This window comes from Osmerus mordax, chromosome 21, assembly GCF_038355195.1.
Source record: "Osmerus mordax isolate fOsmMor3 chromosome 21, fOsmMor3.pri, whole genome shotgun sequence".
Lineage (NCBI taxonomy): Eukaryota > Metazoa > Chordata > Actinopteri > Osmeriformes > Osmeridae > Osmerus > Osmerus mordax.
Genome location: NC_090070.1, coordinates 7,759,823 through 7,779,633, shown reverse-complemented (window position 1 = coordinate 7,779,633; position 19,811 = coordinate 7,759,823). Strand labels below are relative to the sequence as shown.

At 48.5% G+C, this 19,811-nt stretch overlaps 3 protein-coding genes across 4 annotated transcripts; 2 read left to right on the top strand and 1 right to left on the bottom strand.

Moving 5' to 3' along the window:
• The first annotated feature begins 884 nt into the window (after window positions 1–884).
• LOC136965240 (HMG domain-containing protein 4-like) lies at window positions 885–3,806 on the top strand. Of its 2 annotated transcripts, XM_067259310.1 has the most exons (7): window positions 885–921; window positions 1,922–2,067; window positions 2,179–2,215; window positions 2,386–2,513; window positions 2,709–2,912; window positions 3,166–3,288; window positions 3,506–3,806. In XM_067259310.1, the coding sequence occupies exons 2-7, from the start codon at window positions 1,930–1,932 to the stop codon at window positions 3,548–3,550; spliced, it is 675 nt and encodes a 224-aa protein (XP_067115411.1). In that variant the 5' UTR covers window positions 885–921; window positions 1,922–1,929; the 3' UTR covers window positions 3,551–3,806. The 2 variants fall into 2 exon arrangements, with proteins under 2 accessions (XP_067115411.1, XP_067115412.1); XM_067259311.1 differs by lacking the exon at window positions 1,922–2,067 and having other exon boundaries at window positions 908–1,111.
• A 222-nt stretch (window positions 3,807–4,028) lies between these two features.
• LOC136965722 (GTPase IMAP family member 8) lies at window positions 4,029–9,475 on the top strand. The gene is made up of 7 exons (XM_067259915.1): window positions 4,029–4,246; window positions 5,111–5,460; window positions 5,942–6,175; window positions 6,388–6,760; window positions 6,883–6,945; window positions 7,114–7,508; window positions 8,016–9,475. Exons 2-7 carry the CDS (start codon window positions 5,125–5,127, stop codon window positions 9,072–9,074), a joined length of 2,460 nt encoding a protein of 819 aa, XP_067116016.1. The 5' UTR covers window positions 4,029–4,246; window positions 5,111–5,124; the 3' UTR covers window positions 9,075–9,475.
• An 879-nt stretch (window positions 9,476–10,354) lies between these two features.
• lyl1 (LYL1 basic helix-loop-helix family member) lies at window positions 10,355–13,139 on the bottom strand. The gene is made up of 3 exons (XM_067259874.1): window positions 12,887–13,139; window positions 11,923–12,017; window positions 10,355–11,772 (listed from the first exon to the last, which is right to left on the bottom strand). The coding sequence occupies exons 1-3, from the start codon at window positions 13,018–13,020 to the stop codon at window positions 11,249–11,251; spliced, it is 753 nt and encodes a 250-aa protein (XP_067115975.1). The 5' UTR covers window positions 13,021–13,139; the 3' UTR covers window positions 10,355–11,248.
• Between the last annotated feature and the right edge of the window lie 6,672 nt (window positions 13,140–19,811).

Genomic DNA, 19,811 nt, shown 5'->3' with positions numbered 1-19,811 from the left:
TATCTGAGAAGTAGAATAAATAATTATGAACAGAGCATCTAAAATAATTATTTTCATTACACACACACACACACACACACACTGTATTATAGGCAACTTGTATGTTACAGAGCAAAACCGTAACCACAAATTATTTGGAGCCAGTTTAATGTTACTAGTACAGTTTTCCAGATACATAAAGTTTCACTCACCACTTCTGAAGTGATTGCGTTGTTTGTTGTGAGATCCAAGTGCTCCTCTGTCACCAGTGAGTGTTCAAGTGCAGTTTTCGTTCTGTGTGTCTCCTCGGTTCTCTCCCTTTATATCCTCCTCCCCCCTCCTTTCTCTCTTGGTCAGCTGAGGGAATCAGGAACTACGATGACTGAGTCAACACCGAAGAACACCGAGTACGACGAATCGGAGCTAAACATGACACAGCAACTCTGAGATTGGTCCGAATACAGAAGGGGATGGAGGGGAGGGATTAGTCTAAACATGAATCGGCAGTTTTGCGGAAAACAGGATGGGAGGGACTTTGATTTAACATGATCATGCGACTTGGAAAACTGTGAGGGGAGGGTCTAAGACTAAACATGACACGGCAACTTCGGGAATTTTTTGAGAAAGGTTGACAAATGGACTGAGAGAAATGGGAAGGATAACGTGACTGGGCACTTTTTAAGGGAAAGCGGGGCAGAGTCCAAATCACATCACATGACAAAACGTTTGGATAGTCGTGTTTCGTCGACAACTATTCTCCCTACAGACAAACTGGTTTACATTTTTAATAACATTGCAAGCCTACAATTTAAACATTATAAATCCTCAACAAATAGGCTAATTGACCCAATGCATCACGCTTGTTTTTCACTTATGGGATAAACGATTATTTAATCACTATTCCTGCGCCACGGCTAAGATAAAGTTTAGCTAGCGACAACGGTGATTTTCTCTTTCAGTTGTTTTTATTTAGGCTGTTTATGTTTGCCCCTCTACGCAACCGCAGCGTTTTGATTGAACATGTGTTTCTGTACGATTACTTGTTAGCGCAAACTTTTCCACACGAACAATTTGAACATTGCAGATGTTTTGCCTGTGTGCCGAAGTTTAACATTTCTGCCTAAACAAACAGGTTGTTTGTACGCCGGTTATCTCAGGGTATTTAACATTGAGATAAGCATTGGCTTTGTTACAGACCAATAGCCTAATCGGTTTTGTTGAATGTCAATATGAAATACGGCTGTCCTTAAGCATGCCTGATTGCGCAAGTGTATTAAAATGTCGCTTAAGACGCGTGATTTTAATGCGGAGTCAGCGATAAGAATGTTCCTTATAAGTCCAAGCAAAGTGTGTGGATACATGGAACAGGAAAGTATGAGTCGACCAAGTTCTTAAACATGATTCGGCGGTTTTGAACCGGAGTTTTGAATTCCTTTGACAGACGGTCCTAGCTACTCACTGTTCACCGCTTAGACCTTGTGTTGATTTGATATACAGGTCTAATCTGTTGAATTGGTATACTTCAATAGTAGGATCATAGGATTTACTTTGACAAATTATATAATTCGAATGCAACAATTAGGCTAAATTGAACTAAGCAGTTATTTTTTTCCGAACGTTAACATAATGCAAAGACGTGATGCAGTAATGTGCAGGTGCAATAAATCAGGTAAACTCATTAGCTGTCGATTAACCAAACTGTCAGATATGGGGACCCTCGTACAATGATCAAATAATAAACTTGTGTTTATAAAAACGCAACTGCAATTTTAAGCAATCCCAAAACTTAACAATATCGAACAGATATTCACTATTTTATTCAGGTGTTCTGAACACTTGGAGGTAACGCAATCAATTCTGTGGCATAGTTAGGATTAACATATTACGTTTACTGCTGTTGTTGCAGTGCAACCGTTAATTAATTTTGTTGTGAATGGCCCAGGCTTTGAAATGGCTGGCGAAACGAACCTTTTAACTGGGCGCAGTCTGCGAGAAAAGAAAAGATCATACAAGGACTTTCTCACAGAAGATGAACTGGAGGACGAACTTGATATTGCGGAGCAAAACACAGCTCAGAAGTCACACAAGGTTAGACTGGGAACAAGGCAAACGAGTTCACTAACAAGGGAGGCAGGCCTAGACACACACGCGTCATGTTGACATAAAACATTTATTTAGTTATACTCTACCTTCCCACAGGACTCAAATACACATTTCAAGAAAAGAAAACACCCAGGTAATCCTCTCTCTCTCTCTCTCTCTCTCTCTCTCTCTCTCTCTCTCTCTCTCTCTCTCTCTCTCTCTCTCTCTCTCTCTCTCTCTCTCTTTTACACTCTCACATTATGTCTGTATCCCTTTAACCCAACGGCACTCACGGGTGCATATTTCTAATTCTCATCTTTAAAGCGAGCCACACCTACAGCTGGACCAACGGCAGTCTCGACATGTATGAGACAGCCTCCCCTCACTTCCTAACCACCTACCAGACGTGTGACTCACCGGACGAATGGAGGGAGGGGGAGGGAAGTAGTGAGGTGAGAGAAAGCGGATCTAACTGAACCGAATGCAACGCCTCACAATGATGATATTTATTTTATCAACCCTTTCCAACCCCAGTGGATGAAATGTGTAGATGCTCAAATTGAACAGCAGAGGGAAGCATTGACATAATTGTTCCTTTCTTTTTCTGCTTATCTGTACGTTTCGTCTCTATCCTGGGACCCTCTCAGGCTAGGGAGGAATCCATTCCAATGTACTGGGTGTACGTGGACGACAAACTTGGCCAATCGGAGGCCTCTGCAGTTGGTCACATGACAGCTGAGGTGTCCCCTTCGTCGAAGGATCCGGATCTGAGACCTATAGAGGCTGCAGCCCACTTGCAGCTGTTGGGAGAATCCTTGTCTCTGATTGGTCACCGGCTCCAGGGGACCATGGTAGGACACATCCTATGATGCCGGAATACCTTTTATTTGCTCTATAAAGTACTGGCATATTGTTCTAGCACAAATATACTCTAACAGTAGCTGGTCACTCAATACTGATGTATAAATGGTCTTGCATACATGTTGATGATGTTGCAAAACATTTCTGTCTCTCTCTCTCTCTATTGTCTCTCTTCTTTTCATCTCTCCCTGTCTCACTCGGCCTCTCTCTCTCTCTCTCACGTTTCTTTCTCTGTCTCTCTAGGAGATGGTAACACTGTCGGGGAGTCTGTCTCTCCTGCTGGACTCTCTCCTGTGTGCCCTGGCTCCACTGGCCGGCCTCACCTCTCAAGTACCTGAGCTGAACAGCTGCCCCTCTCACACACTGGTAAACACACACACACACACACACTTAGAATGCTTTAATTGAATCCATATTGCCACTTGACTTCATGCAAGCATATCAACAAATTCACCATCCTGCACAAATGCATGACCCTGGAATACAACCACTGTGTTCTTCTGCTGTCATGATCATAACTGCTACTTAATAAGGAAACAGGGATGCCCTGATGTTTCTCCTTGTTCTCTTTCTTGTCTTAAAGGCTGACACTCTGGACAACATTGCCTATGTAATGCCTGGCTTGTAAATTCTGAGATGACCCCATACTTCAAACACAGGAAGTTGAAGCATTTCCACAGGAAGTTGAAGCATTTCCACCGGAAGTTGGGATTGGTTTGGGGCTTTATGGAAGAAATGGACACCCAAAAAAGAAAGATTATGTTATGTAAAAGAGGAGAGGGCTTATGGTATAGCCCAGTCTGCACTAAGTTCTGATTACAGTTCATATTTATTTTCATTTAACATCCTATTATTTGTGTGTTCTATTAAAATATCTAATTCTAAGTTTGGCACACAGACTGGTTCAACCTTTTTTTTCTCATAGCCTCATAGGCACACACACACACTTACCTGGGCATGGGGGCGCGGTGGGTGAGATATAGGTGTGTGCGGTTCACACCCCCCTCCGCTCCTCCGCCCAGCAACGGAATGCCTGGCAGCTTGGAAACAATGGGAACGGGAGAGTGTCAACGCACCCAAAAACGTGTGTGTGTGACGGATAGAAAGGGAGGTGGTAGAGAGAGGACTACCTGCGGCTGAGACGCACAAGTGGATCTTCATTAAGATGAACCGAGAGTATGGATGGGTAATATGTTTTATGCAGCATTTTTGATGTTTTGGCATATTTGGATCGACGTATAGATAAGGGAACGGCACATTTAGGATCGTTCAGCACAACGGCTTTTGGAGGAAGCAGACATACAGGAACAACATCAATCTTTGGGTAAGCGTTTCTTTGGGTGGAAAGTACCAGAGCTGTTGGCATTCTGTTCATCTGTTGACTTATGTTCTTACCCACTGTAGCACTATTAGAACTGTGCAGTCCGCAGTACTAAACGCCCAATTTTGGGTGTCGCTTTGAACGCGAGCATCTGCTTGACGATTCAAGGTAAACGTGTGTCGTGTAAATTGTTTACTGATGGAATGAGTATCTACAGATGGTCTATGAGGGGACTGTTTGTGAAATGTACAGCGTGCCATGTGAGTGGTTGGGAGTATGTGTTTTGGGGGACATACATTTGTCTCTTAATTAGCACACATTGGTCAAAGTAAAATGTGGTTAGACTGGATTGGTGGGGTGCGGCACACGGCATGTCATCCAAGCAGGCAGGAAAAGGGACCGAGAAAGAATGAGGGAGGACAGAAGAGTTTTAAGAACGGTGACTAATCAGGAAATCGGCTCTTCAGATCTCTTTTTATTTCTCCCACGCTCAACGGAACGCACACAAGCAGAAAGACATGACTTTTCTCAGAGGTATATCCAGTGACGCACAATGTGTCATTACTGCGTCTATTCTGTGGAATTGGGAAGTTGCTACGATAAACGTTGCTATGTTTGACAACAACAGTCAGGAAAGGCCCAGTCAAGCCACACACACACCCACACACACCCATATATCCAGTTTTACATGGGTGCTTGCTTGCTGACACATGAACTTCACGGTGAGAGTGTAAAATAATTGCAAGGACCGGTTAAGTGTGTAATTCAAACCTTCACTTTGATACCACAAACATTTGATCTCTGCCTTGGTCTCTCCCTACCTCCCTCCATTTATCTCTATTTATCTCTATCCCCTCCTCCCTCCAGCGCTCTATCCAGCCATGAGTGACCGCCGCAGAGGGAGCCTGTCCCCACCGGCTGAGCTCCGGCTCATCCTCCTAGGGACCCTCGGGTGTGGTAAGACCCTGTCGGGGGACACCATCCTGGGCCAGGCCTCAGCCACCGACTCCTCTCCCACCGGGTCCTCCAGGGTCTGCCAGCTACGCCGGGGCACGGCCGAGGGCCGCAGGGTGGCGGTGGTGGAGGCGCCGCGCTGGTACTGGAGCGGGGGGAACGTGGAGGCGGACGTCCGGAAGGAGACAGAGAGGGCACTGATGTTGGCAGCGCCAGGGCCTCATGCTATCCTGCTGCTGGTGCCAGTTGGGCAGTTCACCGAAGTAGGTGGTTATAGGAGGGGGAATTGAGTTTCTGTTCCTACATACTGTATGCATATATACGTTTTTTTGTTGTTGCTGTACGACAGTTAACTTGCTCCTCCTAAATGTATTCAATTGAATTTAAAAGCATTGTTCAGTGGTTGACATGATGTCTTTGGACACTTCCGGTATTGACTATGTTCACCCTTACCCTCTGCCCTCCTTTTTCCTACCAACCTCCTCTTCTCCTCCTCGCCCCCTCACCCCCTTCTTTTTCTCCTCCGTCACCCTCCCACCCCATCTTCTTCCCTTTCCTCTCCCCCTCCCCCTCCTCTCTCTATTCCCCCACCTCCTCCCCCCCCCCACCCCCTTCTTTTTCTCCTCCGTCACCCTCCCACCCCATCTTCTTCCCTTTCCTCTCCCCCTCCCCCTCCTCTCTCTATTCCCCCACCTCCTCCCCTCCCCTCTCCCCCCCCCCCCCCACCCCCTTCTCTGACCGCAGGTGGAGCGCCGCGTGCCGGCCGAGCTGGAGGAGGTGTTTGGGGAGGGCGTGTTGACCCAAACCCTGGTGCTGCTCACCTGTGGTGACTACCTGACAGGCCGGGGGGTGGAGCAATACCTGAACGGGGAGGACCCAGGCCTCAGAGAGGTGATCGACAGGTGCGGGGGGCGGTACCACGTCATCAACAACCGCAAACCCCAGGAGAGGGAGCAGGTTCGAACGCTCCTGGAAAAGGTGATGAATGTGATAAAGGAGCAGTTTCTCCTGAGCACAGATTAATGACGTTGTTTGGAATACTATACAGTAAAAATGATCAGTTTTAACTGTTAATTCGAATACTGTTTCTTTATGACATTTTTGTTTTGTGAAAGTGTTTAGTGTAGCTACATATTTGCCGTCAAAAACGACAACAATTCTACAAAAAGGAAATGTTATCATTTTGGCAGGTGGAGAGCATGGTGGAGCAGAACGGAGGATGCTACCTCCAGAGCGCCCTGCAGAGAGAGGTGGAGGAACGAGTGATGGAGAAAGAGCGAGAACTGAGGGAGAAGTACAGGATGAGGGTGGAGGAGAACGGCGAAACGGCCAAGTCCAGTCGCGCCATGAACACCGAGGCGGAGAGAAATGGCGGGAGAAGAGAAAACGATGGGTACCCAGGGAGAACAGGAGGAGAAGAGAGGGACGAGGTCGAGGAGGGTGCGACGGTGATGGCCAAGGTCAACGGGCTCCGTTCAACGCCATCCCCTCAAATACAACACGGGACCCAAAATGGAGGCGCGCCGCAGCTCACAAGGAGCTCCAGTTTCCGTCTGACACAAGGTAAACGACTGAGGCGCGTGGAAACTGTTCCCAACTTTGTCTTCATGTCCTCATGAAACTGAAGCGTAGCACCAGCTTTACGATCACGCGGCCTTCCTGTAATTCTCCCCTTTGTCCTGCAGAGGGCGCACTCCTCTCACAGTTGTCTGAGGAGATCAAACCGAAAGAGAAGGTTGTCAACACCTGTAAGTGATTGGCGAATCCCTTCAGTAACTAATCAATTCAGAGTCAATATGTGTGATCGTTATTTTCTGTTCCGTTATCTTTTACCTCCGAGCTTGATTGTGGTAAAAAAAAAATCTCTAAACTTTCTGTCCCTTCCTGTTCTTTGCTTCGATCTCCTCTATCTCTAGTCCACCACAGAATCATCTCTGCAGATAAGCCTTTGTCCACTCCAGAGACCTCCCCCTCCTCCTCCCCCTCCCCCTCCTCCCCCCCCTCTTCCTCCCCCTCCCCCATCTCCGCACACCATACCCCCTCTCTTCACGACTCGTCCTCCTCGCCTTGCACCTCCCTCCATACCTCCCCTCTGCACGCTCCTTTCTCCTCCTCCACCTCCACCTCCACCCCCTCCTATTCCTCCCGCTCCGCAGAGCTGCGTCTGGTCTTGTTGGGGCGGTCTGGGTCGGGGAAGAGCGCGGCGGGAAACGTCATCCTGGGGGAGGAGGCGTTTGTGTCGCGGCCCGACGGCCCCAAAGCGGTCCCTGAGGGGTGTGAGAAGAGGAGAGCGCTGGTGGCCGGGAGACAGGTGGGTCGTGATGCGGACTATGCCAGCGTCGTCCTCACCACGCTTGAAGTAATGATGTGCAGCACACGGAACTGGGTGTCAGTGTGGCTCATGGATGGAAGACACTGGAGGGATTCTTTCTTGTCAGGCTTGGTGGTGTAAATGTGTATTTGACTCTAACTGTCTCTTTCTCTCTATCTGTGTCTCTCTCTTTCTCTTACCCTTTGTCTACCTCTCTGTTACTCTCTCCCGCTCTCTCTCCAACCCCTCTCTCCACCCCCTCTCTCCACCCCCCCTCTCTCCACCCCCCCTCTCTCCACCCCCCCTCTCCACCCCCCCTCCCTCCACCCCCCCTCTCTCCACCCCCCCTCTCCACCCCCCCTCCCTCCACCCCCCCTCTCTCCACCCCCTCTCTCCACCCCCCCTCTCTCCACCCCCCCTCTCTCCACCCCCTCTCTCCACCCCCCCTCCCTCCACCCCCCCTCCCTCCACCCCCCCTCTCTCCACCCCCTCTCCGTCCATCCCTAGGTGGCGGTAGTGGACACCCCTGACTGGATCCAATCCGAGAGCCCCCTGGAGGAGGTCAGGGCCCAGATCTTCTCCTGTGTGGCCCTGGCCGCCCCGGGCCCCCACGCCTTCCTGTTCTGCGTCCCCCTCCACCAGCCCCCCCAGGACGAGCTCCAGGCCCTGGGGGCCCTGGAGGCCGTGTTCGGCCCCGAGGCGGTCAGCGCGTACACGCTGCTCCTCTTCACGCACTCCGACCACCTGGCCGAGAAAGGAGGCCCGGCAGGCGTGGAGGGATACATCGCTAGTCGGCGGAAGGATTTGCTGCAGCTGGTGGAGCGCTGCGGGGACCGGTACCACATTTTGGAGAGAGGGAGCAGAGGAGGAGGAGGAGGAGGAGGGGGACAGGAGGAGACGGGGAGCGTTGTGGACTTGCTGGAGAAGGTGGAGCAGATGGTGAGGGAGGGAGGGGGAGGGTGCTACGCCGGCCCTGCCTTCCTGGAGGCGGAGGAGCGCGTGAGACGGCGCCAGGCGGAGCTGCTGCGGGAGAAGGGGGGAAGGAGGGGCGAGCGAGACGGGGGAGCGGAGGAGGCCGAGAGACGCGTGCTCCACCCTTCCCTGCAGACCCTGCGAGAGTCGGACGAGGAGGCCGGGGACGAGGGGACGGACGAGGTAGAGAGGACGAGGGAGGAGGCGGAGAGGTGCGTGAGCGCCGCGGCGATGGAGAGCCTGCCTTCACTCTCCTCCACCTCCTCCTCCTCCTCCACCTCCTCCGCTTCCCCATCCAAGTCCCTCCTTCGCTCCGTGCTGGAGAAGATGGGGGCCGGGGCCAAGAGGGTCCCAAAACTCCTGGCCGGGGGGGCGTTGCTAGGTGGGGTGGTGGGGGTGTTTTTGGGAGGGCCTCTAGGGGGCGTGGTGGGGGCTGCTACTGGGTCTGTAGTCACCGAGGTGGGCAGAAGGAGATTTAGCAGGAAGGACACCCCGGCTTTAGATACAGGAACCCTAAGCGTCACGGAGACTGAGAAAGCACTGGATGAAGTAACGAAAGAATTGGGTGAGACAAAACAGTTTCAAAGTGAGTGAGGGAGAATGACCAGAGTGAACAACAGTAAAATGTGACGAGACTATATCCTACGAATGGTGAATGTTGAATAAAGGTCTTTGCGAGATTAGTACAGTAATAACTGGAAATGTAGTGTAAATATATGTGCATACATATCTGTGTACATATCTGTAATTTTGTTATAGCTTCATATTTGGCAGTCATGTGGTTGTGGGTATTACTGACTAGTACTTCCTCATCCTCTGCAAGTTATATATAAAAATACCTAATAAATTATCATACTCATCACATGAAACATGTTTGCCCTCAGGTCAGTTTAAATGAGACTGCAATGTAAAATGCATACTTGAGCACTAACCGTGCACTAACTAGCATAACCACAGTGTCAACAAATCTGCTATTAAAGAACGGTGAAACTTGACCTGGTCGTAATGTCTGTCATGCTTTTTAGGCCTGAAAAACAAAGTGGCAAGTGTGTTAGGGCACTCTGTCGGGGGTAGAAGGACAGAGGGAGAGGGCACTATCTCCTCGCCCCAGCCGGCCTCAAACCCCCCCTGTGGCCTCTTTTATCAGCAGTCCTACGGTGAGGTGAGGTCACCAGCTGCCCCGCGAGACCAAGAGGCCTTGCCGACTCCTCCTAAGGAAGGCCTCTCCACAGATAACAGCGCAAAAATTCATCCGTCGAGTCGCGCGTGGATCCTACCTATTGGACCACGACTGGAGTGTAACAGGTCTGGTCCCATTGAATGTACTGTGGAGAAGGTAGATAAGTTGAGCCTTGCTCATACCGTGACCCCCTAGTCAGTGACCGCTGCCCTTACCGAGCTAACCTCTATGGTTTCAGAGTGCTCCACTTTTGGCCTGGGAGGGGGGGTGAGGGGGGGAGGGGGGGAGGGGGAGGGAGGGGGAGGGATCTGGCTGGCATGTTACCACAAGCAGAGGGTTATGCAAGCAGCCCTTCCTGTTGTGTATGAATGTGTGTGTGTGTGTGTGTGTGGTATTGGGTCCCTGAGAGTGTCTGTTTTTTCATTTGTGCCCTCTTCTTCCATGCGGCAGTTGCCACCACAGCCCTCCTCCCCACACATACACACACACACACCTCCAGGAAGCTTGTTGGCCTGGATGAGACAGCACGAACTGTAGCCGGTTCCTGGACACCTGACGGGGAACACGCAGCCAAACAGGAGGGAGAAGTGCCCCCCCCTCCTCCCCCTCCCCCCCCCCTCCCCCTCCCCACCACCCCGATCCCGCCTTACTCAACTCAACCGCATCCACTCTCGTCTCCCTCAAAACCAAGCAATGAGAACCACCAAAAGCAGCTACCACACACACACACACACACACACGCACATTCCCGCCCACACTCCCCCAAGACTCGACAGCCGCTTCCCTAAACCAGCGCGTCTGAACGAAGCGACCTGTCGTGTCAAAACAAGAGGATGTCGAATAGGGAACAGCCAACTTAAACACTTTGTATTTATGTCTGCTTTTTTGGGGGTCACATGTCCAGCGAGCGAGGGTTGGCTTGTTCTCTCTTTGTGTCCGACTTAAGAAATAAGGAACGAAACAAAAAAAGCAGAGTAAGCGAATAATAGACGTTCTTTTCTCCTTTGTGGTTGTCATCGAAGTATGAGAAGGTATTCTGAGGAACCTTGAGGAACCATGTGGTCACGTTTGGAGTCTTTCGTTTATAATGTTGTGGATTGACTTTCAAAGCCATGCCTACAATGACCTACAGTACAATGCCCAGGTTTCCTCAGGGCTCAACTCGGGGTGTGTTCAACAAAGCAAAACATTCACAATGCTGCTGTTAGATATGTATTGTACACACGTCAGGCAGTTGAACAAAGCAACATTGTGGGACAGTGCACCATGCAGAACAAGTCCCTGGGTGAACAGGCATACATTTCCCACAGAGCCCCATCTAACTCTCAGGGGCTCACAAAGCCAAAACCTTACCAAAACAGTGACCAAGAGACGTTGATGCGAAACTACAAAACCTCACACGAACAAAACCCATCAAGTTTATCCTTCAAACTCGAAGCTGACCTTGCAGCTTCGATCTGCAGGAGAAGAAACCCCGTTCGCAAGAAAGCATCAAACTGGACGAAAAGTTTGGTAGCTGTCAGTTCAGTATCCGTTCTGTCAGTTTGGCGAATGAATGTACTACTTCATTTTGTCCGAACTTGTGCCGTCACCGCTGGTCACTAGCAGCTGCAATCGTCCTCATCTGACTCTTGACGTTTCCCAGAATGCCTCTGGTCACCACCGAGTTCTTGGCCCCAAAGCTCTCCTCGCTGTCCGTGTCACCATAGCAACTGGAGGTCGCCGGTGAGGTTGCCATGGCGAGGACAGAATCTGTCGAGTCTCTGTCCCTAAGCGCTGTGGCCAGTGCTGGCTGGGACGGAGGCCGGATGTCACGCTGGAAGAGGGGGTGCAGCTCCTTGTCGTTGGACCCGTCATCGGAGCTCCCGTCCTGGGCCTCGTCATCAGGCGAGCCCCTGGTCTTGTCGCTGGCTTGCTGGTCGTTGAGGAGGGTGACCAGGAAGTTAATGTACTTCATGGCCAATCGTAGGATCTCGTTCTTGCTGAGCTTCTTGTCGGGGGGGTGGGTGGGGATGAGCTTGCGGAGCTCTGAGAACGCCCCGTTGACGTTCTGCTGCCGCCAGCGCTCCCGGCTGTTGGTGAACACACGCCGAGCCAGCTTCTGAGGGGGGCCTGGAGAACACACACACACACCACTAAATACGAATGTTCTACCACATCCTACCATGAACCATTCATGCATGTGTGTCGAAACATAAAAACCAAAACGATTTTCGCGGTGCGTCTAAAGATGTCCGCACCAAGACACAGGCACGTTCTCACCGTCATTGATCTCCATCTCAAAGTGTGAAGAGGGTCTTCTTTTTATGCGACTGTTGGTGAAGATACCATAGTTACCGGCTGCACCCAGGTATGAGCTGAGGAAGAGAAGTGACAGGGAGACACATACAGAGAGAAAGAGAGAGAAAGACAGAGAAAGAAAGAGAGGCAGAGAAAAAAAATGAGAGAAGCTGCATGAGAAACGTTCAGCTTAATTATTCAATCACTTTAACGCCCAAAAAAATGGAACTAGCAAAACAAGCAGCCCCCTTCCGTGACCATAACAAGTTTAATCTGATGGACACATTTTAAAAGGACAACGTTTGAAATACCCACTAAAGGTTGAGAGAGCCACATATCCAATTCTGTGTTCCGTGATTGCGTTTGTGGTGTTGATTGAGTGTGCATGCTCAAAGGGGGTCTGTGTTGATTAGCGAAGGCAACTAGCTTGATAAAGGCTGAGGATAACGAAGCAGATCAATGTCTACCTCCACAGCCTGGGGCTTGGGCTAAAGCCGATTTGTATCCATGTACTCGTCTCTCAGTCAAGTCATATTGCACGTGTGTCGTTTATGTTGCTAGGTTTTTTACTGTAAATGCACAGATGTTTAAATGTACAAATGGATATTAACATGAGTATTTTTGTATTGCTTAGTAGTGGTATTCGTAGGATCTATCCAAACACACAAAGAGGTGGGAAGACTAAATCTGGTTCTACTTTGCTGGGACATTGACAGCACCAAGAGATATTCATGTGAGGTGAATTTCACAATTTACTGTTATATCACACAGTAAGACATTAAACCTCAATAGGAAATCAAGCAAACCTAGCAGTTAGTTTCACACGAAACAGAAACTCCGCAGCAACACTGGGGACACACACACACATCATGAGAAGCCCCACCAGGAAGCCAGTGATGGTGTGTTCTGTGTGGATGATTTGTAGTTTGCATCGCTTCCGTCTCACCTGCTGAAGAAAGGATGAGCGGGCAGGTACTGGTGGGGTAGCAGGTGTCCGGAGGAAGGGGGGTGAGGGGGCCCCGGAGGCCCCCCCGTGATGGAGGTGAGCTGGGTGAGGCGGATGTCCCCGTGGGGGGGCATGGTGGGAATGGGGTGGAGGGCGGTCAGGGGGGTGTTGTGGAGGGGCAGGGGGGGCTTGCTGTGGCCCAGGCTGATGACAGGGATGTGAGGCGGGAGGAGGGCGATGGAGGAGGAGGAAGAGGAGGTGGAGGGAGCGGATGTCGTCGCGGACACGGTGGATCTGGGTGCAGGGAGGAGGGGGGGGGCGGGGAGGAGGCGCCGCCGTTCGCGAATCCCCCCCCGCGCATTTCGCCCTCCGTTTCCACGGCGACCGGCTCAGGTGCGCCATCGGGCTTCGAGGCGGTGGGAAGCGGCGGGGGGCTTCTGGCGTCCGTGTCTCCCCGGCACCCCGCTTCGTTAACCAATGGGCTCTTGGCGTCCGGCGGCGAGGCGGGGTGATCCCCAGGGCTCGGATGCTCCGAGGTGAACGAGGAGGAGGAGGAGGGCGGAGGGTCCGGGGGTGAGACCAGGCCGGGGGGGTTCACCTTCTCCATCATCGCCCCCTCTGGGCACCCGGCTCCCCCCTCCCTCTCTGCCGTGGGGTCGTTCTCCCCCAGCGTGTGTGCGTGCGTTTCTTTGTGTTTTTGCATGTGTGTGTGTGGTGTGTGTGTGTGTGTGTTTACCAGCTGCTACCAGTCCTTTAGACCTCTCCAAAACCTCGGAGTCCTTACTGCGCCACTCCTCTCTCTCCAGTAAAAATCCTTTTATTGGTCTGGGGACCTCCAGACACGAGCTTGTCTGCTGCTCCTCTTGCCCAGTGCAGGGTGTCTGTGTCTCGGCCAAGGCTTTGGTTAATCCCTGGTCCTGTTTGGTTCAGTTCCATTACCCCCTCATTATGAGGTGTGCCTTGTACTGCGTGGGTTTATGTGTTTGAGCGTGTTTTGGAGGTGGTTTGAGTGTTTTCGAGTGGGTGAGTGTGAGCTTGCATTCATCGCCTCACTCACTTTCTGCCAATGGGTGGATGGTCGATGTTCACATCAATGATGCGGTCCCCAGAATTCAGTGGAGTGTTTATTGGCTTCTGGCTCTCCTTTCCTTGGATTGGTTGAATGGCAGTCTTTTTCCCAGCATGCATCTGTCTTTGAATGTGTCCCTCCTGACCCTATATGGGTCTGGCCGGCTATCTGTCCGTTCGAATGTACGTGTTTCTTTGAGGACTAGTAAAAAAGCACCTTTTATTTTTCTCTTTCCTTGTCCAAGGTGTATGGAAATTGGAATAGTTGCAGAAATCTGTCAAGCAAAGAAAGAATACTTAAAGTTGTACAGGGTTTCAGACAATAGAATTAGCTAATTATTAGACTGGTGATAGTAAAGTATTTGTGAAATTGTTATTCACAACTTGAATACTTAAATATGTATATGAGCATTTGCCAATATCCATTAAAAACAAAATTGCAAAAAAAAAAAAATGTTTAGAAAATGCTTTGCAATTGTTTTACGTAACACGAAGTAACATGACATAATGTTGACACGTCTTGTTTCTACAAACCTTTCTTATTGTTCTGTGTATGTGCAGTGTGAACAAAATGTATGTCCATATTTGCATGTTGTGTTATGTTAAGGACATTTCCAGTTAGAAAAGAAAGCTCTGTCCTATTCCGTTAGAGCTGCAAGACTTGGATGAATCACATGATTTTGCAACATTAATTGTTCCCTTTTCCCTAACGAGGAAAAAGTTGCATCATTTTTTAGCTCTTTAACTCCCTCTTGAAAAAGGCTGGCTTGAACATTGTTCAAGCCAGCCAAAGATTTAAAAAAACTATCGAATGGGCATATATGGACATTTTCCCGGATGTCCATATATGTAAAGATTAAACACTAGTTATTGTACACTACACAGTGTACATGCGTGATACAAGTCATGGACATTTTTATGAAAATTGCAATAAACGTTCAGTTTTCACTTATTCCATTGTTTATGTAGGCTGATTGTTTAACATTATTAAGAATGAAAGCCTGACAATTCTAATGATTTCAAGGTTATTCAGTTAAGATTATCAATAATGAAATTTGACAAAGTTTTCTGATTTGTGCTCTATTTTGATTTAACATTGCTCATATTTGGTAACATTGTTTCTATAATATCTATTGAAACATTGTTTACATGTTACACATAACATAATGTTTTACTTAATTTACTTTTAGTTAAATATATCATGGTGTGGTTTAATCTCTGCATTCATCTAGCTACAGTATGTCTGTGTACAAGTGTTTCACCAACAAATAAAATGTTAATTATAATTACTTAACAGTTAGTTTACTTTTTTAACTTGCTTAGTTTATTTCGTGTTGATAAAAAAAAAAAAAAATGTGTTAAAAAAAAATTACATATTTGCTCTGTATTTATAAACATTTCATAACAAAGTTATTGATTAATGTTAACAAAAGATGGAGTATTACAGATCTTCAATCATGGTCATTCGAAATATTGTAAGAATAATTGTAATAATGTACTTTGAGATATATAGTGTATGTCTGATTTGTATGTTTTGTTTGTCAAATAGTAAACCAACTGAAACAAACTTAAAAAAATTAAATAATAATCAACACGGTAGTAACATTTCTAATCCCTACACGATAATGTCAAAACATACTTGATCCAAACACACATCTTTCTATACATACCAGTGCAGGATGGTAACCAGCGTGGCCACTGCGAGTGTCAGGGTTCCACACGACAGCCTGAAGTCGGTGCACATGTCAGGTTGTGTCGTCGTCTGAGAGCCTGCGAGTCGTCTGGGTCTCAACCTCGTGCTTGGTGACCTAACAGGTCCCATACAAACACCACGAGAGTCCCAGCCAGTGTTTGTCAACCATACACGTTCTCCCTGTGACGTCCCACAACGCTGTCAGATAAGAACGAGTCGGATGTTTCGGTAGGATGTCTTTAAAGACCTTCTTGAAAATGGACTGGAACCAAAGTACCCCTCGTTCCGCCAAGATGTGGGCAGAGAAAATCTTTGGAAAGAAATGACAAGTCGTATTGGACGCTTCTTTTTATCCCGTGATGTGGAACCAAAAAGACTTCAAAGCTTCAGGAGACGCTGGGAATGGCATGCTCGTTCCCCTTGTTTCTTCTCTCTTCTTCTGTCTCTTCCTTCTTTTCTCTCACCCCGCGCCAGGAAGACACAATGCTCTAGTTGGTTGCCAGCCGAAGAGCTGTGGTATTGGCGAGTGAGAGGTGAAAGAGAGTGACGGAGAGAGAGAAAATGAGAGAGAGAGAGGGAGGGAGGGAGGGAACGAGGGAGGGAGAGAGAGAGATGGAGAGTGAGGGAGATAGAGGAAGGCGAGAGAAAGGGGGAGAGAGAGAAGGGAAAGGGAGAGAGAGATGAAGAGAAAGGGAGAGGGGGGGGGAAGAGAGAGAGAACCATGTAGCAAAGAGAGTTTTCCGCTCCCTGCTGGACAAGAGGATGTGCTCGTACAATATGGTGACTGCTGATAAGAACCTCTAAAGGCGTCTGTGGCCAGTAGATAAGGAAATGCCCCCCCCCCCCCCCCCTCCAACCCAATACCAACACACACACACACAGAACTACACATGTTTGTGTATCTGTGTATTTTACACATCACGGGGAAACATATTTGACCACACACACACAGACACACTATTCTGCCACAGCAATCAATCCCAAACTATGATGGGCCTTCGATCGTTACCACTGACCCTTGTGTCAGCTCTGAGTTACACAGACACACAAACGAGTGAAAACACACACACACACACACAATGGCACACTCGCACACCTGCGCACACACACACACCAGCAAACAGACACACACACCCCAGTATACACACACACCCATTAGCAAACACACACCAACAAACAGACACATGAGAACACACACTCACACCAGCATACACACACATGAGAAAACATACACACACACACACCAGCAGACACACACATAAGCTGATTAACAAATACAATGGGGGTTTACAGTGGGGGAATTACCTAACTATATAATGGACATTCCTAAAAACATGCACCTACATCACCTTTCATACTCCTACTTTTCCCAGAGAACATTCCGGCTTGTTTTTGTCTCCTAATGGGCCCAGCTACAGTTTTGTTACTGCTGTGTGTGTTTGAAGAAACACATATCGTAGGGGTAAAGCGAGACCTAAAGATGCTTCCAGAGGTGGAGAGACCTTCCCAGTCAAGCACTGGTCTTCTGTTGTGACATCAGCACACACCTGTGGCCCCGACGGCTAGTGCGCTCGCCGACCTCCACGACGCTTTAACTTTCCTCTCCAAGAGCTTCCTCGGGACCTTCCTTCCTCTCCCCTCTCTCTTTCTGTCTCTCTCAACTTTTTTGGTCTTTCTGTTCTTGACTGCCACTCTCTCTCTCTCTGTCTATGTGTATATGTGTGTGTGTGTGTGTGTGTGTGTGTGTGTGTGTGTGTGCCTTGCACACAAGGTCAATTCCTCTTTTCTTTTTGGCCATTTCCTTGCCAGACAGTTTGAAACACAAACATTGGAGGGCCTTCAGACAGCAAAGTCCTAGGAAAGTTTTCTGTCGTCATCATGACCCCCATCGACAACAGTCATTCAGATCAATGAAACGTGACAACATGTCTGCAACACTCATAAAGAGCAAAATGTCCAAAAGCACATCGCAGTTCACAGGCACAGACTAATGGTTGTAACATTGCCCACAGTCCGAACCCAAAGACTAGACAATAAAACATGGACACAGCATACGCTCTGCTGTTTACGATGTCATACAGTATGACGGCTTCTCACACATTCTAAACGGCTGGTGTGTGTGTGTGTGTGTAGTTGGGGGTCTCCAAACTATGTTCCACGCTCGCGTGAGTCGAGCACCTGTTGTTCCAGCTCATCACACTCTACAAACAGCTTTCCGCTGGGCTCGGCTCGAATTTGCTTGCGACGTCTAAAAACAGTCATGCGGGCCAGAGAGCTCTCCACTGGGAGATGCTTTCTTGCTTTCCAAATCGAAAAGAGTGCTCCATTGCTAATACTGACTGAAATACATTCACCATGTTTCGGGTTTTGCTTCAGTGACATTGAGTAAAAAAAGAAGAAAAAAACACTTCAAAAGAATTGGAGTGCGCTCCAGTTAGTTCATACGGTACCAGAAAACATAATGAATAACTGTCCCAAAAGAGTGTACTCTGAGGAAGATCAGAAACACCCCTAAACAGCCGTTTTGGCTCCAGGGTTCATTTGTAGTCTCTGTCTGGACAGTATCTTCTCTGAGAGCTTCTGACGATAGCAGTCCACCAACACTACGCAGATTGGAAGTTCCATCTTCAAAGGTGACCTCACTGTCCGCAGACAGACACACACACACACACACTCAACCTCTTTCCCACCCCTTCTGTGAAAAGAGAAAAGCAACCAGACAAATTTGTTGACATTTTGGTTGAGGCCCCCATGTGAACACCCGTACTGCAGATCAGGGGGGTAATAATAGAAAACTAACGATAACAGATGGCTTCCTCTTCTGGCCGACTGAGGAAGAAATCAAGAGAGGATTGTTTTAATCTTAGAGGACCCACCTCACACCCACCTCCACTTTGAAAACATTCAGCACAGACTAATATTAACTGTGTGTGTACATTTTTGATCATAGCTTATCAGTAGACCCTGTACTCAAAGTGAAAGGCAGAGGAATGTGTTGAAGACGCATATGAACCGATGTTTCTGAAATTAAGTAAAATTGAAAGAAGGAAATTATTTGCTAATGTGAGCCATATCCTGAACCTGTAGGGTGTTCTTAGCTACGTACGTCACCTGGCATCGTATTCTCATGCAACACAACCATAAGTAACACGGGCACACACAAACACACATACACACACACAATCTCACATGCGTGCCCTAATGTCTCCCCCCCCTACACACACACACACACATATAACACATCGAGGGCACCCACATTCTCCCTCTCACAGATATACACACACACACACCTACAGTGGGCTCCATGGCCACGTTTCCTCCGAGTCATGTAAACACTATTGTGTACGGGCGTGATAGAGATCTGCTGCTCCTAATTGTTTGGAGGCAATACTCCCTGTGTATTTCATGGAGAAAGTGTCTAATAATACAGAGTGCTGTAGCCAAGAACAAACGCAACCGCGCTACCGGCTCCAACAGAAGCAGGCCCTCCTCTGCGAGGCGCTGTGAACTTTTACGGGTCGCCATGGAGTCCTGCCATACAGCTTCAAACAAAGTCGACGCAGGGTCATGAAGATGATGCAGAAACAAGGCGGCCATTTTGGTGCCGGCCTTGGAGCAGGGGAAAAGAGAAATGTTCATGTTTCTCAAGAACACCAGGTCACTCGTGGCACAACGACTTTAAGAACTCTAACATTAACTCTGACACGCTCAATGTATCATTAGGTCTGATATGTATTTTTGTATATTTTACACAAACCAGTCCTTTACAAAAGAATGGTACCTCTTTACTTTGTAAAATGTACTGCATACTGTATGTAAGTACTGTCTGTTACGGTGATGAATCAGAAATGCCGCACTATCCATCACTCCATCCATTTATTTGCATAGAGTAGTTCCGGCATACACAAAACGTATACACAAAACACGTTTTTTGGTGTGTTTTTTCCCCGCTATACAGGTAGAAATGTAGATACAGCTATGCCAGTCATCACTGTCTTCTGCATTTGGCCACAAGTTCTCATCCACATCCCACCTTGTATCCTCTCTTTCAACACAGCTGAGAAGGGATCTCTCAGCATGCCCGATACATCCATCCATCCACGATGTTGAAAGAGCATGTCAGCATAGGGCTGAAGGGACAGCAGTTACAGAGTTTCGGTGGTG